Source organism: Pristis pectinata, chromosome 1 (assembly GCF_009764475.1).
Source record: "Pristis pectinata isolate sPriPec2 chromosome 1, sPriPec2.1.pri, whole genome shotgun sequence".
Taxonomy (NCBI): domain Eukaryota; kingdom Metazoa; phylum Chordata; class Chondrichthyes; order Rhinopristiformes; family Pristidae; genus Pristis; species Pristis pectinata.
Window position 1 is genome coordinate 3,011,198 of NC_067405.1, and position 27,738 is coordinate 3,038,935.

At 48.5% G+C, this 27,738-nt stretch overlaps 2 protein-coding genes across 2 annotated transcripts in view; one reads left to right on the top strand and one right to left on the bottom strand.

Annotated features, from left to right (window-relative positions):
• The window catches only part of LOC127569523 (ATP-binding cassette sub-family B member 6-like), a 549,089-nt gene that overhangs the window by 175,536 nt on the left and 345,815 nt on the right, over positions 1–27,738 (top strand). The window lies entirely within an intron of this gene.
• On the bottom strand, positions 944–26,612 carry si:ch211-67e16.11 (uncharacterized). The gene is made up of 7 exons (XM_052014366.1): positions 25,805–26,612; positions 17,871–18,143; positions 16,629–16,799; positions 15,407–15,538; positions 13,346–13,518; positions 6,987–7,241; positions 944–3,342 (listed from the first exon to the last, which is right to left on the bottom strand). Exons 1-7 carry the CDS (start codon positions 26,208–26,210, stop codon positions 3,142–3,144), a joined length of 1,611 nt encoding a protein of 536 aa, XP_051870326.1. The 5' UTR covers positions 26,211–26,612; the 3' UTR covers positions 944–3,141.

Here is a 27,738-nt window from a genome sequence, read left to right on the forward strand (position 1 = left end):
CTCCAATCACCTTAAAATTATGTCCCCTTAAAGTGGTAAACAACTGGAAGGTTGGTACACTTGCATACTGAATGTGGATGTTTGGCTTATTAGTGTTTGATTTCTCTAATCCAGAGGAGACCTGCAAGAACTACACGTTTTATACTTTTACAACACTAGAGGCCATTCAGCCCCAAAATAACCATTCTGGCTCCAAGCAGAATAATCCCATCAATCCAATTCCCCCTCATTTTATGTAGCTATTGCAACCTTCCCAGGGAACCTAGGGCAGGCACGTTAGCATGACGCTATTACAGTGCCAGGGACCCGGGTTCAATTCCGGCCACTGTCTGTAAGGAGTTTGTACGTTCTCCCCGTGTCTGCGTGGGTTTCCTCCGGGTGCTCCGGTTTCCTCCCACATTCCAAAGACGTACGGGTTAGGGAGTTGTGGGCGTGCTATGTTGGCACCGGAAGTGTGGCGACACTTGCGGGCTGCCCCCAGAACACTCTACGCAAAAGATGCATTTCACTGTGTGTTTCGATGTTCATGTGACTAATAAAATATATTTTATCTTATCTATTCTCTCTCATGTGCTCATCACCTTCCTCTTCTCATTCTTTAGTCATTTATCTACACTGAGGGTTAATTGACGGTATCCAGTTAACCTCCCAGTACTTTGCAATGTGGCAGGAAACCAGAGTACTGCGTGAATCTAACATAGTCACAGGGAGATCATTCAAAATTCACGCAGGTACCACCAAGGTCAGGATGCAAGTCGGGTTCTAGAGCTGTGAGGGAGAAACACTTAACTGCTGCGCCACCTGCGTGAGGAATACTCAATTGGGAAATGAATTGTCTTGCTATTATCTGAGATGAGCATCCTTAAAGTATTCCTTTTGAATGATGATTTTCACCATTATTTTCATACAAAAGTTATTTTATTATAAATATATACAGTCACAATCCAATGAATAACATCTAGAGTTAGCATAAATAGGGTAGCCAGACTGCATAATGAACAGGGGATTCCTCTCCAGGTACCTGAGCGGTGCACGTTCCTACAGTTATTTACAGGTCCTAACTCACACTGCGGCTGTCTTCATCTGCAGCTGGCCACTCTGAGTGAACTTTTGATGCTTTTCAATGAGAACTTTACAGAGGTGTTTCAGAGCGGACTGCTCCATGTGGGTATATCAGACTTGCAAATTTGCTTATAGACTTCAGAGTAGCTAAAATGCAAATACATTTATGCAAGTTGAAGACAATCCTTCTGTTATTTTATCCTTGCTGTATAACAGCCCTCTCTTCCCCCCCCATTACAATTCTTATGTTGTGGCCTCGAACACCTTCAAAACCAACAATATCCAGCGATAGAAACAAAAGTACTGCAAATTCTCAGCAGCTCAGGCATCATCCATGCAGGGGGAGCAACGAGCTAACATTTCAAATAGATTGACTTTTCATCAAAATTTGCTGTTGATCACTGCAAAAAAAGACCGATTTCTCCTCTGCCTCGAGCCTGCAGCCACCACCTATGGTGTGTTGGGAAAGGTCGATTGTGGCTTCTGCTCCCTACCCTGTCACCTTTCTCATTTCACTCCAAAATATTCCATATCTGGCATTTTTCGAGGCCATTGTATTACCAAGTTATTCCTCAAACAGTGAGGTACACTCTCTGTAAGCCCTGTGTTACCAAATTCTGTTAGAGAGACCAGTCTTCAACCCAGTGTTCCAGAGGAGGTTTGAACAGAGTAGTGGACTACCCCAGTATTGGAAAGGGAGCAGAAATCAGGTTACAACATTAACATCCACCTTGTGTTCCCTCCCAGAGCAACTCAATAGTGGGGAGTGTGGGATCTCTAAATAGAGCTTTTGAAGTTGAATGGAGCCAGTTTGGTGAGTTGTAGCCCCTTCCACAGTCCCAAGATTTCCCAAAGCATTTTGCAGGCAGAAAAATTCTTTCCGTGTGTGGTCATTGTTGAAGAGATAGTTAGGTTGTTCATAGCAAGATCCCATATATAACAATGAAGTGTATCCATTTTCTGATTTTAGTTCATGGATAAATGTTGACCAGAAATCAGGAATGAGAATCCTGGACAACATTCCCTTTCATAATTCGTTGATGGACTAATGAAGATAATTTATCCATTATTTTTTAACTTTGAAAGGTAAAGGCAGTGGGTGATTACTTTCCCTGATTGATCTGGCTAGGTAGCAGTGAAGAGATCTGTCACCAGGAGGGGAGGAGAGAAGGTCAAACAGTTATGGTCATCCAGCCTCTTCTACACTTAGTTCGTCCTGAGATGCTTTTGGAGTCATTCAGCTAAAATTTGCATCAGTGAAAACACCTCAAAAAAGCCTCTGGAGCATCCTTAGACAATGAAAGGTGATATAAATGTTCTTTATATAAGCACAATGCACCTCAAATTAAACTGAGCAGAGTGTTAATATTGTTTTCTCCTCTGCAATCCACAATATTGCTGCAATGTAGGGGTAGCTAAGGGACGTGTGTTGGCATGACTCATTACAATGAACACCTAACACCCACCTGCCTTCTCCAACAACTTGTTGTTTAACAGTTAGGATCCTGACTGAACTAATCACCAGAGACCACTAAAGGCAAATGCAACGTTCCTGCTTCAGCGATCGGTAGGAATTGGGGCCAGAACCACATGCATCGGCACTAACTCTGGGACCTGGGACCATCAGGGAAACTTTATCTTTTGTAATGCTATACACAGCCTAATGACTTGCATTCATACAGCAAGTTGCCTTTACCCAAGGTGTGCCTCAGGGACATAGAGAGACAACTTGACGCAAAGCCAAACAGTGACATCTTGGTCCAATAGCTGGGTTTTCAACAGGCAATCCGAAGAGGAAGATGTGGAGAGGTTTAGAAAAGGAATTCTGGAAATGAAGACAGAGCATCCAGGGTTGCAGTCAAGGAACTCAGGGACGGACAAGAAATCAGAGTAGACATCATTGTGTACATGCTGGTCATTGCATTTAAAGTAAATGTGATCTTTTAATACAATCGCTTCCCAGAAGGAAACGTTAAAATATTCATGAAATTAAAATCTTGCTCAAGGGCTTAAATCTGTGCTCTGAAGAGTTTCCTGTCCCACTAAAAGAACAGTTTGCCATGAAACAGTACGGAGCGGTTAATGTGGGAGATCTTTCTTCTGGATTGTCTGGTACCACACTGCAGTCGGGAGGTTTTGGCAGCCCATGTACTCCCGCTTCACCTCTTCTGGGGTCAGTGGTGGGTTGTTATAGCAAGGTCCTCCATAGATAGTGCTGTTCAAGAGGCCAGGAGTGGGCTCAACTATTCCAAGGTTTGAAGGGGCAGCCCAGGCAACATTCTGTGAAAGCAATCCAAAAATGGTAGGTTCAGGGTGAAGTTCAATAACTCAACAACAACTTCCACGACCAAAATTCTCTGGACTCTGGGCAGGTCCCAGCAGATTGGAAGACAGCGAATGTCACACCACTGTTTAAAAAAAAGGATGTAGGCAAAAGGCAGGTAACTATAGGCCAGTTAGCTTAACGTCTGTAGTTGGGAAAATGTTTGAAGCTATCATTCAGGAAAAAATAGTGAGATAGAAGTGGTTCCATCAGGCAGACACAGCATGGATTCAGGAAGGGCAGGTCCTGTTTGACAAACTTACTGGAGTTCTTTGAGGATATAATGAGCGCAGTGGATAGAGGGGAACAGGTGGATGTTGTATACTTGGATTTTCAGAAGGCGTTGGATAAGGTGCCGCATAAAAGACTTATCCATAAGATAAGGATACATGGAGTTGGGGGTAAGGTATTGGCAACCGGGGACCAATAGAAGGCAGAGAGTTGGGATAAATGGGTGTTTCTCTGGTTGTCAATCAGTGGTGAGTGGAGTACCGCAGGGGTCAGTGCTGGGCCCACAACCATTAACGATTTGGAAGAGGGGAGCGAGTGTAGCGTATCTAAGTTTGCTGATGACACTAAATTGAATGGAAAAGTAAATTGTGCAGAGGATGCGGAGAGTCTGCAGAGAGATATAGACAGGTTAGGCAGGTACGGTACTGTAGTGGTTAGCATACCAGTGACCCGGGTTCAATTCCAGCCACTGTCTGTAAGGAGTCTGTACGCTCTCCCCGTGTCTGCGTGGGTTTCCTCCTGGTGCTCTGGTTTCCTCCCACATTCCAAAGACATACGGGTTAGGAAGTTGTGGGCGTGCTATGTTGGTGCCGGAAGTGTGGCAACACTTGCGGGCTGCCCCCAGAACACTCTATGCAAGAGATGCATTTCACTGTGTGTTTCGATGTGCATGTGACTAATAAACAAATCTTATCTTATCTCGTGAGTGGGCAAGGGTCTGGCAGATGGAGTGAAATGTTGGTAAATGCGAGGTCATGAACTTTGGAAGGAAAAATAGAAGATCAGATTATTATTTAAATGGTGAAAGATTGCAGCATGCTGTTGTGCAGAGGGACTTGGAAGTGCTTGTGCATGAATCGCAGAAGGTTGGTTTGCAGGTGCAACAGGTTATCAAGAAGGCAAATGAAATGTTGGCCTTCATCGCTGGAGGGATTGAATTTAAGAGCAGGGAGGTTATGCTGCAACTGTACAGGGTACTGGTGAGTCCGCACCTGGAGTACTGCGTGCAGTTCTGGTGTCCTTACTTGAGGAAAGATATACTGGCTTTGGAGGTGGTGCAGAGGAGGTTCACCAGGTTGATTCCGGAGATGAGGGGGTTAGCCTATGAGGAGAGATTGAGTCACCTGGGACTATACTCACTGGAATTCAGAAGAATGAGAGGGGATCTTATAGAAACATATAAAATGATGAAAGGGATAGACAAGATAGAGGCAGGAAGGTTGTTTCCACTGTTAGGTGAGACTAGAACTAGGGGACGTAGCCTCAAGATTCGGGGGAATAGATTTAGGACGCAGATGAGGAGAAACCGCTTTTCCCAGAGAGCAGTGAATATGGAATTCTCTGCCCAGGAAAGCAGTAGAGGCGACCTCATTAAATATATTTAAGACACAGTTAGATAGATTTTTGCATAGTCGGGGAATTAAGGGTTATGGGAAAAGGCAGGTAGGTGGATCTGAGACCACGGCCAGATCAGCCGTGATCTTATTGAAAGATGGAGCAGGCTCAACGGGCCGAATGGCCTCCTCCTGCTCCTACTCCTTATGTTTTTATGTCTGTAGCACCCTAACATAGTCAAACATCCAAGAGGAGCATTATTGGACGAAATATGCTGAGCTGAGGAAGTTAATTAGGCAGTGCAATGGCACAGCTGGTGGAGCCACTGTCTCACAGCTCCAGTGACCACAGGTTCAATCCTGACCTCCAGCACTGTCTCCCTGGGGCTCCAGCGCGTTCTCCCTGTGGCTGCATGGGTTTGCTCCTGGTGCTCTGGTTTCCTCCCAGGCTGAAAGGTTAATTGGCTGTTGTAAATTGCCCCTGGTGCATAGTTAAATTATAATCTGGGGGGAGTTAACGGGAATGTGGGGAGAATAAACATGGGGTTAGTGAAAATGGGTGCTTGATGGTCTGCACAGACTCAGTGGGCTGAAGGGCCTGTTTCTGTGCTATACCACTCTGGGACAGGTTGGTTAAACTAAGAAGATTCTCGAAGGAAGAGTAAGGGAGGGGGTGAGAAAGGAAAAGTTTAGCTAAGGAATTATCGACCTCAGGGCCTGGCTATCTGAAGGGATCGACTTCAATGGAAGGGACTAAGGAGAGGAGGAAAGAGTTGAAGGAACACGTCTCGGAGAGTTATGAGGCTTGAGACAGGGGTCGAGCTCGGGAGTGGTGATGTCATGGCCAACAATTCAACTGCCAAGGCCAGAAAGGACAACGTATTTTCAGCAATGTTCACCTTCCTTGAGGGTGGTGGAGGCAAACTCATTGGGGGCTTTCAAGAGGGGCTTGGATGGGCACATGGATGAGAGGAAAATAGAGGGATATGGGCATTCTCTGGGCAGCTATATCGACAGAACATTGTGGGCCGAAGGGCCTGTTCTGTGCTGTACTGTTCTATGTTCTATGTAGTAGGCACAGTGTCAACAGAAAGACTGAAGGAACAATGAATTGGGTATCAGCTGGTGTGATAGAGTGCAGCCCTGAATAATACAACCAAACTCTCCCCATATGCTTGGAGAGATGGATATAAACGCTGGAAAGGTTTAGCAGGTCAGACAGAATGTGGATGAGATGGAGAGTTATTGAAAGACGGGTCTCTTCCCTAGAAGGTGGGGTTGTTACCCTGCACACAGACAAATGAGGGCAGGAGTCTGTTCTGCACCCTCTCCAGATCCCTCATATATTTTGCAAGCTGGAGTGGGGGCAGAAACGATTCACAAGGATGTTGCCGGGACTGGAGGGCTTGAGTTATAAGGAGAGGCTGGACAGGCTGAGACTGTTTCCTTGGACTGAAGGAGGCTGAGGGGCGACCTTATAGAGGTTTGTAAAATCATGAGGGGCATAGATAAGGAGGATGGTCACAGACTTTTCCCCAGGGTAGGGGAGTCTAAAACTAGAGGGCACAGGTTTAAGGTGAGAGGGGAAAGATTTAAAGGGGCCTGAAGGTGACTTTTTCACACAGAGGGTGGTGGGTGTGTGGAACGAGCTGCCAGAAGAAGTGGTTGAGGCAGGTACAATTACAGTGTTTAAAAGACACCTGTACAGGGACAGGAAAGGGTTAGAGGGATGTGGGCCAATTGCCAGCAATGGGACTCGCTTAGATGGTGACCTTGGTCGGCACAGACGAGTTGTGCCGAAGGGCCTGTATGACTCTATGACAGTACCCACTGTAAGAACTCCCCTCTGGTGAAGGGAACAGAGGTCGGTCCCACAAGAGGCAGCAGTACAAGGAGCTGTTCCTTGTTTGTGTGGAGTCTCACGTTGACAGTGGAGGAGGCCGAGGATAGGTCCATCAGTTTAGGAAGGCAAGGACCAGTGTTTTAAGGCAGGTTCTTTTTAACACAATGTATATTTTCCTGTGATTTCAACTGACCTTCAAGATGTAATCAATGAGGCATTGATCCGGTTGAAGCTCCATCCAGAACTCAGTGAAACTGGAAGCCCAGGTGAACTCTGAGCTCCTGCTGTTGCCAATCAGGACCACGTTTGGATGTTTGTTGGACGTCAACAGTTTCTTTGCCAGTGTCCCAGAGTAACTCTGATCGATGAATATGAATACTCTGTGTGCCTTGCACCCCTCCAGGTCCATCAGCAGTTCCCCCACCGTGTACTTCTCTTTCTGGTCGGCCTGAAATTTAAACCATGCACAGCATCACCCAGAGTCATTGTTACTCACATTCATTCACTGGGCACTGCAGAGGAAATCTTCCACTACGAACGGCCTCGTGCAGTAAATTCCTTTGAAGGACAGTCAGAGCTGCCTCCAAACCAGCCCCCATGTCTGCTGAATCCTGACACTCTGAAGGCCATTTCCAGCTGGTGCCAGTAAGCACATCTCCCACTCACTGGATCGAAAAACAGGCGAATCCTCACTCACTCACCAACTCACCAACTTGACCCTCACCAACTTTTGTTGATGCACCACAGAAAGCATCTATCTCAATGCATCACGGCTTGGTACGGCAACTGCTCTGCCCAGGACCACAAGAAACTGCAGAGAGTTGTAGACACAGCTGAGCACATCACAGAAACCAGCCTCCCTTCCATGGACTCTGTCTACACTTCCCGCTGCCTCGGTGAAGCAGCCAACATAATCAAAGACCCCACCCACCCGAGTTATTCTCTCTTCTCTCCTCTCCCATCAGGCAGAAGATACAGGAGCCTGAGGGCACCAGGCTCAAGGACAGCTTCTACCCCATGGTGATAAGACTATTGAACAGTTCGCTTATACGATGAAATGGACTCTTGACCTCACAGTCTACCTTGTTATGACCTTGCACCTTATTGTCTACCTGCACTGCCCTTCCCTGTAGCTGTGACACTTTACTCTGTATTCTGTTTTTGTTTTTACCCTGTACGGCCTCAATGCACTGTGTAATGAATTGACCTGTACAGATGATAATAATGAACCAATACCAATACCAGTAACTCAAAATGGAACCGATGAATTCCATGCAATGTGAAATTGGGGCTTATCAATTAGCCTTTTTATGTGATAGTTTCTTGGCTATTTTTGTTTAAAACTAGTGATTGCAGGAGTAACGTGTTCCAAGTAATGCACGGGAATATCAAGAACATGGAGATTGGTAAATTGGTTTATTATTGTCACTTATACCAAGGTACAGTGAAAAACTTGTCTTGCATACTGTCCATACAGATCAATTCATTACACAGTGCATCAAGGTAGTACAAGGGAAAAGCAATAACAGAATGCAGAATTAAGGGTTCCAGTTACAGAGAAAGTGCAGTGCAGGCAGACAATAAGGTGCAAGGTCATAACGAGGTAGATTGTAAGGTCCATCTTATCATACTAGGGAATCGTTCAATAGTCTTATAACAGCGGGATAGAAGCTGTCCTTGAGCTTGGTGGTACGTGCTTTCAGGCTTTTGTGTCTTCTGCCCAATGGGAGGGGGGAGAAGAGAGAGTGTCCGGGGTGGGTGGGGTCTTTGACTATGTTGGCTGCTTTACCAAGGCAGCGAGAGGTATAGACAGAGTCCATGGAGGGGAGGCTGGTTTGTGTGATGTGCTGAGCTGTGTCCACAACTCTCTGCAGTTTCTTGCGGTCCTGGGCAGAGCAGTTGCCGTACCAAGCCGTGATGCATCCGGATAGGATGCTTTCTATGGTGCATCAGTAAAAGTTGGTGAGAGTCAAAGGTGACGTGCCAGATTTCTTTAGCATCCTGAGGAAGTAGAGGCGCTGGTGATCTATCTTGGCCGTGGCCTCTCTGTGGTTGGTCCACTAAGGCTGATTACTCTACCGTCACAAGAGGTGACACCTCTATCAGCACCACCACCACCGTGTGTCTTTCACTCACTCCTGCTCTGCACCTTCTCTCTGTCCCTCCACACCCACACCACAGCTTAAGCCATTTCATTTCTGATCTCCCACTTCCCATAAAAGGTCCTCAATCTGAAACAACACACCTGTTCCTCTCTCCACACATTATTTATTTATTTGTCCTCAGAATTTGTTTGTCCTTAATGCCTGTAATTTAGATGGTTCAGGAGCCATCTCAGGCCACTCTGGATAATAATGGCAGATTTTCTTCCCTGAAGTTCGTTCGTGCATCAGATGGGTTTTGACAACAATCTGGCAGTTTCTTGGTTACCGGGTCTGGGTGTAAACTTAATTCCAGACCTATTTACTTGAATTTGAATTCCCCAGTGGGATTTGAACTCTTGTCTCTGGATCAATGGTGCAGAACGCTGGCTGTCTGCCCAGTAATGTAACCACTCACTACAAACAAGTATTCCTACCATTTACTGTTTGTGTGTTGTCTTGGGGACTGCAGTCTCATTAGGAGCAGACCGGTCTTCTTCCCTCAAAGGCATGAATAGAGAACCTGCTGAGCTTCACAACGTGCTCTTAGTCTCACTTTTACTCATTGCTTCCAGGCATTTTTTTAACCAAATTCAGACTCTTAAATTGCCCACAGTGAGAATCCAACCTGTACTATTTGTATTATTGTTTCAGAAGCACCCATTAAACCAATGCTGCCATATTCCCATTATTCTATTGCCAAGATCTACCATTGTTGACTTCAGGGAGGGGAGGGAAGGTGAACATGCGCCAGTCTACATTGGGAGATCGGCAGTAGAGGGAGTCAGCAGCTTTAAATTCTTGGGTGTTAACATATCAGATGATCTGTCCTGGGCCCAGCACATAGATGCAATCACCAGGAAGGCGTACCAGTGTCTGTACTTTCTTAGGAGGTTAAGGAGGTTCAGCTTGTCACCGAACACTCTAACAAACTTCTACAGATGTACTGTTGAAAGTATCCTGACTGGTTGCATCACAGTCTGGGACGGCAATTCGAATGAGCAGGAATGTAAGAAGCTGCAGAAAGTAGTGGACTCGGCACAATACATCACGGGCACATCCCTCCCCACCATCGGGAGTATCTACAGGAGGCGCTGCCTCAACAAGGCAACGTCCATCGTCAAAGATCCCCCACCCTCCGGACTGTGCCATCTTCTCACAGCTCCCATCGGGCACGAGGTACAGAAGCCTGACGTCCCACACCACCAGGTTCAGGAACAGCTACTTCCCTTCAACCATTTAGTTCTTGAACCAACCAGCACAACCCTAATCACTACCTCGGTATAGCAACACTATGACCACTTTGCACCAAGATGGACTTCGGTTTCGTTCTGTGTTCTTTCTTGTAACGATTGTGTATAATTTAATTTATGTTTTTCTTGTGAATGCTGCTTATCTGATGCTCTGTGCCTGTGATGCTGCTGCAAGTAAGTTTTTCAGTGCACCTGTGCACACACGGACTTGTGCAGATGACAATTACTGTCTCATTATCATATTTCATCACTGAGTTACCATGCCTTTACTCTACCCAGTTAGCACATTCTGTTGGCCTCAGGGGCTCTTCATCTGAATGCACACAGCACATGGAAAAAGATAGATGAATTATGGCAAAGGCAAGATGAATGGGTACAACATAATGGCCATAACAGAGATGTACATAGCATGTGGAACTGTACAGAGCAGGAACAGCCCCTTCGGCCCACCATGTCTGTGCCGACTGTGATGTTAAATTAAAATATTCCCGTTTGCCTGCACATAATCCATATCCCTCCATTCCCTGTCTAAACAGCTCTCAACCTGTGTATAAAACCATGAGGGGCATAGACAGGGTGAATACGTTCAGTCTTTTTCTCAGGGTTGGGGAATCAAGAACTAGAGGGCACAGGTTTAATGTGAGAGGGAGGAGATTTGATAGGAACTTGAGGGGCAACTTTTTTTACGCAGAAGGTGGTCCGTATATGGAACGAGCTGCCAGAGGAAGGGGTTGAGGCAGGTACATTAACAACTGTTAAAAGACATTTGGCCAGGTACATGGATGGGAAAGGTTTAGAGGGATAGGGGCAAAACACTGGCCAATGGGACTAGCTTAGGTGGGAAGCTTGGTTGGCATGGACCAGTTGGGCCGAAGGGCCTGTTTGTAGGCTGTATAACTCTATGACTCTTGCTATTGCTCTATTGCGAATTGTGTCTCCTTGCATCACCTCCCCAGCAGCACCTTCCCCCTCTCATCTTAATCTGCCCTCTAGTCTTTGACATTTCCACCCTGGGAGATTGATACTGACCGTCTACTCTATCTCTTCCTCTCATAATTTTATAAACCTCTATCAGGTCTCCCCTCAGCCTTCGCCGCTCCAGAGAAAACAACCCTGGTTTGTCCAACCTCCCCTTATAGCTGTAGCTGCAAAGTGACCCGTGTCGGGAATTAATATTCTGGGATAATGACCCTAAGGAAGAGATAAGCAAATGGAAAAGGAGGTGGGGTATCCTTGATATTAAACAACTGGAGAAAATCAGTGGAGGGGTACATCAAGAAGTGGGACCAGTTTCGGGAGAGCTGAGAAACAAGGGGCAGAAAACATTGGTGCGAGTTATCCACCAGCCCCCAAACAGGAGTGATAATGTACAGTATAAACCAGGGAATCAGAGTTCCATGTAACGATGATAATTCAATAATCCTGGGGGGATTTAATCTACATATAGACTGACCTGCTGAGTTCCTCCAGCAGATTGTGTGTTGCTCTAGATTCCAGCATCTGCAGTCTTTTTAAGTAAGTTAACAGCAGCAGAGAGTAGAATGTATAAAGCTGAGATTTCTGTCAGCATGTTGAGGGACCAAGGGAACAGGCTATTTTAGATCGAGTGTTGTATGACGAGAAAGGGTTAACCAATGACAGGGTTAAACAATGAGACGGACAATGAGATGGACTCTGACCTCACAATCTACCTTGTTGTGACCTCGCACCTTATTGCACTGCACTTTCTCTGTAGCTGTGACACTTTACTCCGTACTGTTATTGTTTTTACTTGTACTACATCAATGCACATCAATACCAATACCAATGAGCTGGTGGTGAAGAGGCCTTTAAGAACAGTGATAACAATATGCTAGAATATTACGTATATACGCAATGAAAGAACAAGGAGACAGCGGGGAAATTAAACATATACTTTGTCTGATTTTATGGAAGAGGAGACAGAAAACCTCTGGGAAATAGAAGAGAAACAGCGATCTGAAGAGTTGAAAGAAACCAGTAAAAAATTGTACTGAAGACGTTAATGGGGTTGAAAGGCGATGGATCCACAGGAACTAATGGCCCGTTTTGCAAGAGGTTGTCATTAGAATTGGAATTGGTTTATTATTGTCACTTGTACCAAGGTACAGTGAAAAACTTGTCTTTCATGCCGATTGTACAGGTCAATTCATTACACAGTGCAGTTACACTGGGTTAGTACAGAGTGCATTGATGTATTACAGGTAAAAACAATAACAATACGGAGTAAAGTGTCACAGCTACAGAGAAAGTGCAGTGCAGGTAGACAATAACGTGCAAGGCCATAGATTGTGAGGTCAAGAGTCCATCTTATCGTACTAAGGAATCATTCAATAGTCTCAAAACAGCGGGATAGAAGCTGTCCTTGAGCCTGGTGGTACGTGCTTTCAGGCTTTTGTATCTTCTGCCGGATGGGAGGGGGGAGAAGAGAGAGTGTCCGGGGTGGGTGGGGTCTTTGATTACTTTGGCTGCTTTACCGAGGAAGTGAGAAGTGTAGACAGAGTCCATGGAGGGGAGGCTGGTTTCCTTGATGTGCCAGGCTGTGTCCACAACTCTCTGCAGTTTCTTGCTGTCACGGGCAGAGCAGTTGCTGTACCAAGCCGTGATGCATCCAGATAGGATGCTTTCTGTGGTGCATTGATAAAAGTTGGTGAGTGTCAAAGGGAACATGCCAAATTTCTTCAGCCTCCTGAGGAAGTAGAGGCACTGGTGAGCTTTCTTGTCCGTGCCATTTACGTGGTTGGACCAAGACAGGTTATTAGTGATGTTCATTCCTAGGAACTTGAAGCTCTCAACCCTCTCGACCTCAGCACCATTGATGTAGACAGGTGCATGTACACCGCCCCCATTCCTGAAGTCAATGACCAGCTCTTTTGTTTTGCTGACATTGAGGGAAAGGCTGTTGTCATGACACCATGTCATGACAGCTTGGCCTGGCCCAGCAGAAGACCCACCAGGAGATCCCCCACGTGACCCACCCCCTGCCGTAGATCAGCAGTGTCGGGCTGGTGTAGCCAGATCAGTATCGTCCCTCCCACAGTGTGACCCTCCCTCAGTACTGCCCCTCCCATTGCGGATTGTGGGTTGAACCCAGAGGGCCCAAGATGGAGGTGAACCTTGGGCTCAGTGTAAATACCTACAATTCCATTGTTGTTGACATCCCAGAGCAGCATGGTGCCATCATTCCTCGTGGGGCTGTTGAGATAGAGAACCAGAGAGTCAGCGCAGTTGACAGCACGACAGATGTAGGAGATGTGGCTCCTGATCATCACCTTCTCTGTGGCCGGGTAGATGCCCTCCGTCTCCTCACCAACTGCAAGGAACAGAGACAATGGTCAGCTCTGTGAGCCGCACGTGGTTATCAAACACCCCCCGGATCTGACCTGTCATCTTATCTCTGAGATGTTTGTGGGATCTTGCTGTGTGCAAATTTAATTGCCCCATCTGCAGCACAGTGGCACAACTGTTAGAACCACTGCCTCACAGCTCCAGTGACTTGGATTCGATCCTGACCATAAGACCATAAGATATAGGAGCAGAATTAGGCCATTCGGCCCATCAAGTCTGCTCCACCATTCGATCGTGGCTGATTTATTTTTCCCTCTCAACCCCATTCTCCTGCCTTCTCCCCGTAACCTTTGACGCCCTTACTAACCAAGAACCTATCAACCTCCGATTTAAATACACCCAGTGACTTGGCCTCCACCCATCTGTGGCAACGAATTCCACAGATTCACCACCTTCTGGCTGAAGAAATTCCTCCTCATCTCAGTTCTAAAGGGATGTCCTTCTATTCTGAGGCTGTGCCCTTGGATCCTGGACTCTCCCACTGATGGAAACATCCTCTCCACGTCCACTCTATCCAAGCCTTTCAATATTCAGTAGGTTTCAATGAGGTCCCCCCTCATCCTTCTAAACTCCAGTGAGTACAGGCCCCGAGACATCAAACGCTTCTGACATGTTAACCTTTTCATTCCCAGGATCATTCTCGTAAACCTCCTCTGGACTCTTTCCAATGTCCTTCCTTATAAAACTGCTCACAATACTCCAAATGTGGTCTGACCAACGCCTTCAAATTTTCTCTTAGCATCGGAGGCTTTGCTGACTGTGCGGAGTTTGCACATTCTCCCTGTGACCACGTGGGCTTCCCCCGAGTGCTCTGATTTCCTCCCACGTCCCAAAGATGTGCGGGTCGGTGGGTTAATTGGTCACTTCAAATTATCCCCAGTGTGTAGGTGAGTGGCAGGAAGGGAGGTGGGAGTTTACGGGAACGTGAGGGAGAGGAAAAGTTACGGGGAATTAAGTGGGGGGGGTTGGGATTTCTATGAGAGCTGGCATAGACTCGGTGGGTCAAATGGCCTCTTTCATAATGAAATAAAAGTTCAAAATATTATTCAACTTCTTGACTGCTTTGGGACATCCTTGGGATCACTTTAGATGAAAGTAATACTTTACAGAAAAGTAATTTAGCTTTCCCCTCAGGCACTGATCCGATTCCCTCTCAAAAGTTACCATTAAATCTCCTTCCCCTACCTCGAAGAACTGAAACATTAACTCTCTCTCAGGTGCAGCCTGACCTGCTGAGGGTTCAATTTATCAGAGGACCAGTTACATTTGCCAGTGCACCTTGTAGTAACAAGCGTATTTGCCAGTAGGTCAGTAGAGTTATACAGCACAGACACAGGCCCTCAGTCCAATTCATCCATGATGACCAAGGTGCCTTCCTGAGCTCGTCCCATTTGCCCGCATTTGGCCCATGTCCCTCTAAACCTTTCCTATCCATGTACCCATCCAAATATCTTTTAAATGTTGTAATTGTACCTGCCTCACCCACTTCCTCTGGCAGCTCGTTCCATATATCCACCACCCTCTGTGTGATAAACTTGCCCCTCAGGTCCCCTTTAAATCTTGCCCCACTCACCTTAAACCTGTGCCCTCTAGTTTTAGACTCCCCTACCCTGGGGAAAAGATTGTGACCATCCACCTTATCTATGCCCCTCATGATTTTATAAACCCCTATAAGGTCGCCCCTCAGCCTCCTTCACTCCAGGGAAAACAGTCCCAGCCTGTCCAGCCTCTCCTTGTAACTCAAGGCCTCCTGTCCCAGCAACATCCTCGTGAATCTTTTCTGAACCCTCTCCAGCTGAATCACACCCTCCCTGCAGCTGGGCGACCGGAAACAGCGCCTGTGTTCCTGTTACCGGGGAGTTGTCCATCTCCTGCGAAGAAGGTCTTGATGTTCTCTGGTCGGAAGCCGTTTCTACGCAACATCCGGTAGAAGTGGATCACGTTGTTGACGTGCCTCTGGTACGTGAGGTGTTCCTTCCACCCTCCTGAAATGCAATGGGTAGGAAGAGTAAGTGGACAAGTCAACCACCCTCACTCCTGGAACACTCATCCAGCCCTGGATGTCAGTCAGTCGAGGCTCAGTGAGTGACCGTCTCCTGCCTCCTCGTGAATCCAGAACATTGGATCATCATATAACGGACAGGAGGAGGAGAAGACCCACCGATCCTTGCCTGCACTTCTACCTCATTCCTATATCCCTCAATTTCCTTAATATCCAGTTTATAATAGTTTTATATACTCCAGTCATGTCCCCTCTTAACCTCCTGTTAACCAGGGAAAACTTGCTTCTCCAGTCTGAAATGCTCCATCCCAGGCAACATCCCGGTGAAGAGAGTCACAGGCTATTACAGCATGGAACAGGTCCTTCGGTCCCACTCATCCGTGCCGACCCAGTTGTCTACCTGAGCCAGTCCCATTTGCCCGCGTTTGGCCCATATCCCTCTAAACCTTTCCTACCCATGTACCTGTCCAAAAGTTGTAATCGTGTCCACCTCTACCACTCCCTCTGGCAGCTCATTGTATACACCCACCACCCTCTGCGTGAAGAAGTTGCCCCTCAGGTCCCCTTTAAATCTGCCCCCTCTCACCTTAAATCTATTCCCTCTAGTTTTAGACTCCCCCACCCTGGGGAAAAGACTGCGACCATCCACCTTACCTGTACCTCTCCTGATTCTATAAACCTCCATAAGGTCACACCTCAGCCTCCTTCGCTCCAAGGTAGACAGTCCCAGCTTGTCCAGTCTCTCCTTATAACTCAAGCCCTCCAGTCCAAGAAACATCCTGGTGAATGTCCTCTGTGCTCTCTCCAGCTCTGTCACACCCTCCCTGTTGTGGGGTGACCAGAATCGCACGCAGAGCTCCAGCTGAGGTCTGACCAAGGTCTGCTACTGAGGTCTGCCCTCACTTATTGTCTTAGTTTCTCTCTTTCCCTCCCTGTCTCCTCTCACTCCATCAGCATCACTCCCCAATTCACCTTCTCCACGCTCACATTTTCACTCTCACCCCTCCCTCCTCCTCCTCCTCCTCCACCCTCTCTCTCCCCCCGCCCCCCCCCCCCCCCCACACACAGCTCACCGGACAGCAGCACTCCATGGTCGCAGGTCTGGTACATGCGACAGGATTTCTGAGATAGCAGTTGTTGCCGGTGACATCGCCATGTGTTGTTATTTAACTCGCAGTTGGCAGTAGCAGGGTTGGGGCTACTGATCACCAGAGGTCGGGGACAAGCAGCAAAACCCTTCTGTTCTGCAAGGAGAAAGCAAAACGTTACTCCCAGACACATCCAGGTAACTCCTGTAAACTCACGTGGATTCCCAAGGAGGGGATCGGGGAAATCCTTGACCAGAGAGGGACACAGGAGACGTCAGATGTTGGAATCTGGAGCAACAAACAATCTGCTGGAGAAACTCAGCGGGTCGAGCAGCATCTGCGGGGGAAAGGTCCTGATGTAGGTTCTCGACCTGAAACGTCGACAATTCCTTCCCCCCCACAGATGCTGCTCGACCCGCTGAGTTCCTCCAGCAGATTCTTTGTTGTTCCAGATCCTTTACCAGAGCTTAGACTGGGAATCAGAACCCAAACGATTAACTAAGGATCAGGAAGATATGGTTTCCATAAGGATCATTTTCACCCAATTTTGTACTCCATTTCATTTTACCTTCCAGTCAGGACAACAGTGGACGGGGACTCCCCTTTCCTGGTGTATGCTTCAAGTTACCCCATCCCTTTTCTGATAAAATGTTAATCGAAAAAGCCACTGTGGTTAGGATTGATCAGGGGAATCCTGAATATTGCTTGAAATGAGACAGAAATCCCATTAGAAAACATATAGAGGGAGTTTTACTCTGTACCCGTGCTGTTCCTGTCCTGGGAGTGTGTGTAGAGGGAGCTTCATCCTGTGTCTGATTCTGGTAGTGTGTGATGGGACAGTGTAGAGGGAGCTTCACTCTGTGTCTGACCCCGGGAGTGTGTGATGGGACGGTGTAGAGGGAGCTTCACTCTGTGTCTGACCCCGGGAGTGTGTGATGGGACGGTGTAGAGGGAGCTTCACTCTGTGTCTGACCCCGGGAGTGTGTGATGGGACGGTGTAGAGGGAGCTTCACTCTGTGTCTGACCCCGGGAGTGTGTGATGGGACGGTGTAGAGGGAGCTTCACTCTGTGTCTGACCCCGGGAGTGTGTGATGGGACGGTGTAGAGGGAGCTTCACTCTGTGTCTGACATGTGCAGTCCCTGCCCTGGCAGGAGAAGTTCTAAGCTGCCTTCACTGGGAGTAAGTGCTCAAGGTGACAAGAGTTCGGAGATTTTGACGACACCAACCTACACAGCGGAGTCTCTGCTCTTTGCTTTGATCCTTCTGTCCCACAACCAATGGCACAAAGTGGATCTCACACAGCCCCACCAGCCGCTCTTCCCTGCGGGACCGACCCCCAGCGCTGCCATCTTCTCTCTTCAGTCGGCTGTCTGCTGCCTGCCCCTTCAGCCTCTTCCTTGCGCGTTCCTTGGCGTTCTGGCGCTCCGTGCGACTGGTCCTCCTCTTCAGCAGGTTCTCACAGCGGCTCTTCAGGGCCAGCGTCATGCACTCGTGGTTACCTGGGGAGCAGGACACTGTCGTCAGGGAGACGGGAAACTTCCACACCCTGGGCATCCAACCAACCATTCTCCCTGCAAGAGCCCAGCCCTTAACTCCATTAACCCTTTCCATTCCCCAATCTAAGTGTTTTATTAAATTGGTCATTTTAAAAGCTCCCTTGGATTCTATTCAGAGATTCAGTGTCATTCAAAGAGCATCCCATGCGTGCATCTCTGTCGCCGATGTATCAACCTCTGGTTTGGCAATCCTTATAGAACGTGGAACATAGAACAGTACAGCACAGGAGCAGGCCCTTTGGCCCACAATGTTGTGCTGAACTAATTAAACAATGGGCTCTGTCTTGCTGCCTCGGTAAAGCAGCCAACATAGTCAAAGACCCCACCCACCCCGGACACTCTCTCTTCTCCCCCTTCCCGTCAGGCAGAAGATACAAAAGCCTGAAAGCATGTACCACCAGGCTCAAGGACAGCTTCTATCCCGCTGTTATGACTATTGAACAGTCCCCTAGTACGATAAGGTGGACTCTTGACCTCCCAATCTACCTCGTTATGACCTTGCACCTTATTGTCTGCCTGCACTGCACTTTCTCTGTAACTGTAACACTTCATTCTGCATTCTGTTACTGTTTTCCCTTGTACTACCTCAACGCACTGTTGAATGAATTGATCTTTATGAACGGTTTGCAAGGAAGGTTTTTCACTGTACCCCAGTACTCGTGACAATAATAAACCAATTCCAATTTACCTAAACACCAAACTAAACTAATCCCTTCTGCCTACACGAGGTCCATATCCCTCCATCCTCTGCACATCCATATGCCTACCTAAGAGTTTCTTACAAATCTCTATCGTATCTGCCTCCACCACCAACCCTGGCAGCACGTTCCAGGCACCCACTGCTCTCTGTGTAAAAAACTTGCCCCACACATCTCCTTTGAGCTTTCACCCTCTCACCTTAAATGCACGCCCCCTGGTATTAGACATCTTGACTCTGGGAAAAAGATACCGGCTGTCCGCTCTGTCTATGCTTCATCATACCACAAACTCCAGCTCCTCGTTTTTAAATCACTGCATGGATTCTCCCCTTCCTTTCCCTGTCACTTCCCCGGCTCTGACACTCTGCGCTTCCCCGGTTCTGGCCACTTTCCACTCCTCCCTGCGGTGGTCTTGCCTTTAGCTGACTCGTTGCTCAGTTCCAGCGTCCCCACCCCGAACATCACCAGCTCTCTGCTAACCTTTCCTGCGTTAAACAGCTCCTAAAGCCTCTCTCTTCAGCCAAACTCTCCCAATAAGTGGCTTACGAACAAACGCTGTGAGACCTTCTGAATTACTTGTGCTCCATAAATAGACATTGGCAACCTAGTTATGATTCCTTGAGACACATTTTTTGCCATTACTTATAAAACCCAAGGGGTGACTAGCCTTCCTGTGGCTCCGCCCCGGCCACGCTGAGTGGTCATTGAGTTGTTCCTACTTCAGGTTATTTGTGTTTGCTGCCAATACTTGTGTCAGCCACTGAGAGAGAGAGAAAGAGAGAGAGAGAGAGAGAGAGAGAGAGAGAGAGAGAGAGAGAGAGAGAGAGAGAGAGAGAGAGAGAGAGAGAGAGAGAGAGAGAGAGAGAGAGAGAGAGAGAGAGAGAGAGAGAGAGAGAGAGAGAGAGAGAGAGAGAGAGAGAGAGAGAGAGAGAGAGACAGAGAGAGAGAGAGAGAGAGAGAGAGAGAGAGAGAGAGAGAGAGAGAGAGAGAGAGAGAGAGAGAGAGAGAGAGAGAGAGAGAGAGAGAGAGAGAGAGAGAGAGAGAGAGAGAGAGAGAGAGAGAGAGAGAGAGAGAGAGAGAGAGAGAGAGAGAGAGAGAGAGAGAGAGAGAGAGAGAGAGGTTTAAGGTGAGAGGGGAGAGATGAGAGATAGGAACCTGAGGGTGGTCCATATATGGAACGAGCTGCCGGAGGAAGTGGTTAAGGCAGGTACATTAACAGTGTTTAAAAGACACGGACGGGTACATGGGCAGGAAAGGTTTGGAGGGATATGGGTCAAAAGCAGGCAAATGGGACTGGCTTAGATGGGAATCTTGGTCAACATGGACCAGTTGGGCTGAAGGGCCTGTTTCCGTGCAGTGTGACTCTGTGACTCTATAAGTAACAACATATAACCACAATAAATACAACAGAGCAATGGCCAGAAATAACTTCCAGCATGTAACCAGATCAAAGGACGTATAACCTTAACCATTAACATGTAACCAGGACCACTAATGAGCAACAATTGAACCAAACTCAGTGGCAAACAGCTGTGGCTAAAAACACAGGACACAGCAGCAGTAAACAGTGCCCAAGCTCTATGCAAACCAACACATATCCACAGTCGTGCACAGAGGCATAAGCATGTGCTGTACACAGAAGTACACTCCCACCAATGCACGTACACATTTAAACACGCTCCCCAAAGCAGAAACTGAACTCACACCCCAGTTGCACACCCACTCACACCCCACTTGCACACTCACTCACACCCCATTTGCACACTCACGCAGAGACTCAGCACAGTCCGCATGTCTGGAGCAGCTACACTGCCCACATCATTGAGTGAAGGAAGCCGCCCCGTCCTGTGTCCATTCTAGGCACCGAAGTGTTAACTGGACACTCCAGCTCTCAGTTCGTGGCCCCTTTTAGCTACCGAACCTCCGCCCTCCCCCTACACTAATTAAATGTGTGAGGATTTCCTCCTGTGCGTATTTCAGGCAGACTTCCAGCCCCTGCTCGATCTCACCTTGAGTGAGAACTGGAATCATTGACACTTCCAGCAATGTCTACTTGGCGCATCCAGTCCAAGCCCAACCCCAGTTCCCAACAGTCAAGGGTCCCTGTATCCCCACCCTTTCATCCCAGTCCACAGGGGAACGGGGTCACCCTCCCCTCCCAGTCAGGCTCTGCCCTCCCAGGTTGAGGTGATGTTTGGAAGCTCATTAAGCCTGATGGTGTGATGGTGAACCAGACATATCAGGTCCACCTCACCCACAGCCTCTCCATTGGCCCACGGGCTCCCTGTGTCATTGCCGTCATCCTGGCAACCCTCAGGTTCCCTGTCCACTTTATGGCCTCTCCAATGGAAGCAATGCCCAAAGAGGACGGCTCGGAAATCCCTTCTCAATCCAGCCTCCCAGAGTTGGAAGCCTCTCTTTCCCAACCCCCTCGGTGTTGGACCCCGTTTGCCGGAATCAGCGGTTCACCTTCAGTGGGCAGTGATTGCCCCTGGTCACCGGGTAAGGCAACTCAGGGTGAAGGGAGCTCTTGCCTCACAGACAGTGGACCAATAAAATGTATCCCAGCCAGAGAACACACAAGGAATAAAAGAAAGACAAGTTGTCCCCTTGAACCCACCCACGGGCACTCTGCGTCTTATTTATGATAACACAGAGGCCATTCAGCCCCAGTTGTCTTCCAAGGACTGCAATCCCATCATCTCCTCTCCCCCCTTCCCCTGCAACTCATTCCCTCTCACACAAGGCTTGTCAACCCCCCCCTTTGATTCTTTAACCACCTGGCCTACACAGTGGGGGCAATTTACAGTGGCCAATTAACCCACCGACCCCGCACGTCGTTGCGATGTGGGAGGAAACTGGAGCACCCAGGGTACACCCACGGGGTCACAGGGAGAACGTGCAAACTCCACACACAGACAGCACCGGAGGCCAGGATTGAACAGGTTAGGACTTTATTCCTTGGAGTATAGAAGAATGAAGGGAGATTTGATAGAGGTTTACAAAATTATGAGGGGCATAGACAGAGTAAATGCGAGTAGGCTCTTTCCACCTAGATTAGGAGAGATAAGTACGAGAGGACATGGCTTTAGGGTGAAAGGGGAAAGGTTTAGTGGGAACATTAGGGGGAACTTCTTCACTCAGAGAGTGGTGGGAGTGTGGAACGAGCTGCCATCTGACGTGGTAAATGGGGGCTCGCTCTTAAGTTTTAAGAATAAATTGGATAGATACATGGATGGGAGAGGTCTGGAGGGTTATGGACTGGGTGCAGGTCAATGGGACTAGCGGAATAAAGTTTCGGCACAGACTAGAAGGGCCAAATGGCCTGTTTTCTGTACTGTAATGTTCTATGGTTCTATGGTTCTCTGGTTCTAAACCCAGCTCTCTGGAGCTGGGAGGCAGCGGCTTGACCAGCTGATCCACAGTGACACCTGACAGTGTTTTGACGCTTTTCATCTTCACATTTCAATGGAAGTTAATCAGAACTCTTCGCCCTCTCACTGCACCTACACCCGTCACCTCACGTTCTGCTTTTAGACATTTCTCTGATGCCCTCTCCTGGGCCCCCCCACCCCAATCCCCTCTCATTATCTCCAGCCTCACCACTGGAGTCTTCCAACCGCAGCAATGACCATTCAACAACAACTTGCATTTACACAGCAAATTTAAAACTGGACATTCTCTCTTCTCCCCCCTCCCGTCGGGCAGAAGATACAAAAGCCTGTAAGCACGTACCACCAGGCTCAAGGACAGCTTCTATCCCGCTGTTATAAGACAATTGAACGGTCCTCTAGTACGATAAAATGGACTCCTGACCTCCCGATCTACCTCGTTATGACCTTGCACCTTATTGTCTGCCTGCACTGCACTTTCTCTGTAACTGTGACACTTTATTCTGCATTCTGTTACTCCCTTGTACTACCTCAATGCACTGATGTAATGAAATAATCTGAATGAACGGTATGCAAGACAAGTTTTTCACTGTAACTTGGCACATGTGACAATAATAAACCAATTTACAGTAAAAAGTCCCAAGATATTCATCCTGAAGTTGTTATTTGACACAGATTTCACACCAAGATTGCAGCATGCTGTTGTGAAGAGGGATTTGGGAGTTCTTGTGCATGAATCGCAGAAGATTGGTTTGCAGGTGCAACAGGTTATCAAGAAGGTAAATGAAATGTTGGCCTTCATCGCTGGAGGGATTGAATTTAAGAGCAGGAAGGTTATGCTGCAACTGTACAGGGTACTGGTGAGTCCGCACCTGGAGTACTGCGTGCAGTTCTGGTCTCCTTACTTGAGGAAGGATATACTGGCTTTGGAGGTGGTGCAGAGGAGGTTCACCAGGTTGATTCCGGAGATGAGGGGGTTAGCCTATGAGGAGAGATTGAGTCACCTGGGACTATACTCACTGGAATTCAGAAGAATGAGAGGGGATCTTATAGAAACATATAAAATTATGAAAGGGATAGACAAGATAGAGGCAGGAAGGTTGTTTCCACTGTTAGGTGAGACTAGAACTAGGGGACGTGGCCTCAAGATTCAGGGGAATAGATTTAGGATGAAGATGAGGAGAAACTGTTTTCCCCAGAGAGCAGTGAATCTGTGGAATTCTCTGCCCAGGAAAGCAGTAGAGGCTCCCTCATTAAATATGTTTAAGACACAGTTAGATAGATTTTTGCATCGTAGGGGAATTAAGGGTTATGGGGAAAAGGCAGGTAGGTGGATCTGAGTCAACGGTCAAATCAGCGGTGATCTTATTGAAAGGTGGAGCAGGCTCGACGGGCCGAATGGCCTCCTCCTGCTCCTTTTTCTTATGATCAAGTTACTGAGGCAATTGATTGAAACCTTGGTCAAGGAGATATGTTTTCAGGAGTATTCTACAGGGATAGATATGGAGAGCTTTACTGAGGAGATCCATGAGTAGAAGACGCAGCAGAGCAGTTAGTGCCACTGCCTCCCAGCTCCACAGACCCAGGTTCGATATCAACCTCCGACGCTGTCTGTGGAGTTTGCATGTTCTCCCTGTGACCGCGTGGGTTCCCCCGGGCGCTCCAGTTTCCTCCCACATCCCAATTACGCCAAAGTCAAAGTTAAAGTGGAGTTCATTGTCAGATGCACAAGTCCATGTGTGCACAGGTGCAATGAAAAACTTACTTGCAGCAGCATCACAGGCACAGAGCATCAGATAAGCAGCATTCACAAGAAAATTATCCACAACTTTTACAAGATAGAACACAATTAGAAAAAAGTGCGGATCTGTGGGTTAATTGGCCACTGTAAATTGTCCCCCTAGTGTGTGCATGAGGGGTAGAATCTGAGGGTGTTGGTGGGAATGTAGGGAGATTAAACCAGATTGGAATGAGTAGGCAGGGAAGAGACCATTCAGCCCATTGAAGTTTGATGCTCTAAAATCCAAGGCTGCTTAAGGCTCGTTGGGGCAGGACAGCTACAGCGGGAGAGTGCATGGGTGGTCGAGGTTTAGCAGGAGGCTGGGATAGCGAGGATGGTGGGGAGGCAGGGATGTGGAGCTGGTATTGGTTTATTATTATCGCTTGTACCGAGGTACAGTGAAAAACTTGTCTTGCATACCGATCGTACAGGTCAATTCATTACACAGTGCATTGCGGTAGTACAAGGTGAAACAATAACAGAATGCAAAATAAAAGTGTTACAGTTACAGAGAAAGTGCAATGGAATTGGAATTGGTTTATTACTGTCCTACACTCAACGATTCAGGAACAGCTTCTTCCCCTCCACCATCAGATTTCTGAACGATCCATGAACCCATGAACACTGCCTCGTTATTCCTCTTTTGCACCACTTATTTATTTGCAACTTGTAGTAATTTTTACGTCTTGCACTGCACTGCTGCCGCAAAATGACAAATTTCACGTTGTATGTCAGTGATAGTAAACCTGATTCTGATTCTGATTACCACATGCAGGGTAGTGTAGCGGTTAGCGTAATGTATTACAGCGCCAGCAACCCGGGTTCAAATCCTGCCGCTGTCTGTACAGAACTTGTATGTTCTCCCCGTGACTGCGTGGGTTTCCTCCGGGTGCTCCGGTTTCCTCCCACATTCCAAAGACGTACAGGTTAGGAAGTTGTGGGCATGCTATGTTGGCACCAGAAGCTTGGCGACACTTGCGGGCTGCCCCCAGAACACACTACGCAAAAGATGCATTTCACTGTGTGCTTTGATGTACATGTGACTAATAAAGATGTCTATCTATCTATCTATCTATGTACCGAGGTACAGTGAAAAACTTGTCTTGCATACCGTTCGTACAGATCAATTCATTACACAGTGCATTGAGGTAGTACAAGGGAAAACAATAACAGAATGCAGAATAAAGTGTTACAGTTACAGAGAAAGTGCAGTGCAGGCAGACAATAAGGTGCAAGGTCACAACGAGGTAGATTGCGAAGTCAGGAGTCCACTTTATCGTACGAGGGGACCGTTCAATTGTCTTACAACAGCTGGATAGAAGCTGTCCTTGATAAGATAAGATTTCTTTATTACTTACATGTATATCGAAACACACAGTGAAATACATCTTTTGCACAGAGTGTTCTGGGGGCAGCCCGCAAGTGTCACCACGCTTCCGGTGCCAACATAGCATGCCCACAACTTCCTAACCCGTACATCTTTAGAATGTGGGAGGAAACCGAAGCACCCGGAGGAAACCCACGCAGACACGGGGAGAACGTACAAACTCCTTACAGACAGCAGCCGGAATTGAACCCGGGTCACTGGTGCTGTAAAGTGTTACGCTAACAGCTACATTACCGTGATGGTACGTGCTTTCAGGCTTTTGTATCTCCTGCCTGAGGAGAGGGGGGAGAAGGGGGAATGTCCAGGGTGGGTGGGTGAATGCAGGAAGGGGGAAGCCGTGTCCTTACCTAAGTAGAGCCCATCACGCGCTCCACAGCGCCGCTCGTTCACGCTGAAGTCAATGAAGTAGACGGTGAGGGGGTGCCCGAAGCTGAGCTCGGGGCTGGGGTCCAGGGTGAGAACAGCATCATGGCCGGAGCCCAGGCTCAGGCCAGAGTCCGGCAGGACGGTCAACAGCTTCTCCCCGGCCCTGGGCTCCGCCGCGTAGACAGCCACCGCCGTCTGCGGGATCTCGGCCAGCCGCCGGCACTCAGCGGCTGACAGGAAGGACACCCTCTGGCACAGGCTGTTCTTCAGGTAGCCCAGGCCGGCCGTCGACCAGCGGTGCAGCCGGGCCGCCTTGAACTGCGAGCCCCCAGCACTCTGCAGCTGCAGGAGGGCCGCGCACAGCAGCCACCCCCAGCGCCCGTGCATGGCCAGCACTTCCAGGCAGCTCCAAGACCTCGGGAATACCGGCGGCCAGAACCTCAGGCTCGGGGAAAGTCCAAGGGGCTCGAATCTAACCAGGGCGTGGAGAGGCGCCGTGCAGTCTGACGCATCGGTGGGCGCACGCAGTCCTGCTCGCTCCCTCGCTGCTCGCAGTCACTGCAGGAAGGTCCAGGCAGCAGAGGTGACTGATTCCGACTGTGCAGAGTCACTGTGTGTGTGCAGAGCTCTACGCTCAACCACACCCTCCAGGGACTGACATTGCAAGGGGGCGGAACTCATCACACTCTGCTCAGCTCCCACCAACTTCCCAGAACAAGGATACAGCAACCGCTGTCTCAGAGAGAGAGAGAGAAAAAGAGAGAGAGACGGAGACAGAGACAGACAGAAAGAGAGAGAGAGAGAGAGAGACAGACAGACAGAGACAGAGACAGAGACAGACAGAAAGAGAGAGAGAGAGAGAGAGAGAGACGGACAGACAGAGAAAGAGAGACAGAGACAGAGACAGACGGAGACAGAAACAGACAGAAAGAGAGAGAGAGAGAGACGGACAGACAGAGAAAGAGAGAGAGACAGAGACAGAGACAGAGACAGACAGAAAGAGAGAGAGGGAGAGAGAGAGAGAGACGGACAGACAGAAAGAGAGAGAGATGTGTGGGAGAAGGGATGAGACAGAGAGAGAACTACACGTTCACAATTACTCTCACAGACAGAAGGAGAGAGGAATAAACCTCCTTACTGTGGATTTGTTGAAGTTGACACCAAGGCTGCAGTCACTCTGGGTCACTGCCACACAGTTGCCATGGAGTCAGCGGTTGGGACAGTTTGGATGGTGACTTGAGACGATGACTTTAGTTTCCCAATAATTAACGGAGGGGAGTTTCTGCTCTTCAGTTTAGATTGCAGTGGGGAGGGAGAGGGTGACTGGGGGTGTGAGGGCAGTGGGGAGGGAGAGGGTGGTGGGGGGGTGAGGGGGGTGGGGAGGGAGAGGGTGATGGGGGGGTGAGGGGGTGGGAGGGAGAGGGTGGGGTGTCGTGGGATGGTGACACATACAAGCATGCACATCGATGTACACACATTCCAGACACATGCATGCACACATGTACATGCATGCGCACACACACCCACGCACACACATACAAACCCACACTTGTACACAGACAGACATGGTCACAAACATACTTACACACTGGGCACCTTCATGCACACACTTACATAGATGAGGATGAGACTGAGGGAGCTGGTGGTGGGCAGGGGTGGGAAGGTGAGGAGAGGGGTGTTGAGGGTGGTGGGGAGGGAGAGGCTGATTGGGGAAGAGGCTGATTGGGGGAGAGGTTGGGGGCGTTGAGGGTATTGGGGGTGAGGGTGGTGGGGAGGGGTGGGAGGGGGCAGTAGGGAGGGTTGGGGCTGAGGGGCGGTGGGAAGGGGTGTGCGGTGGGGCAGTGGGGAGGGGTGAGAGGGAGGGGCGGTGGGGAGGGGTGGGGGAGGGGTAGGGGTGGGGGGAGGGGCGGTGATG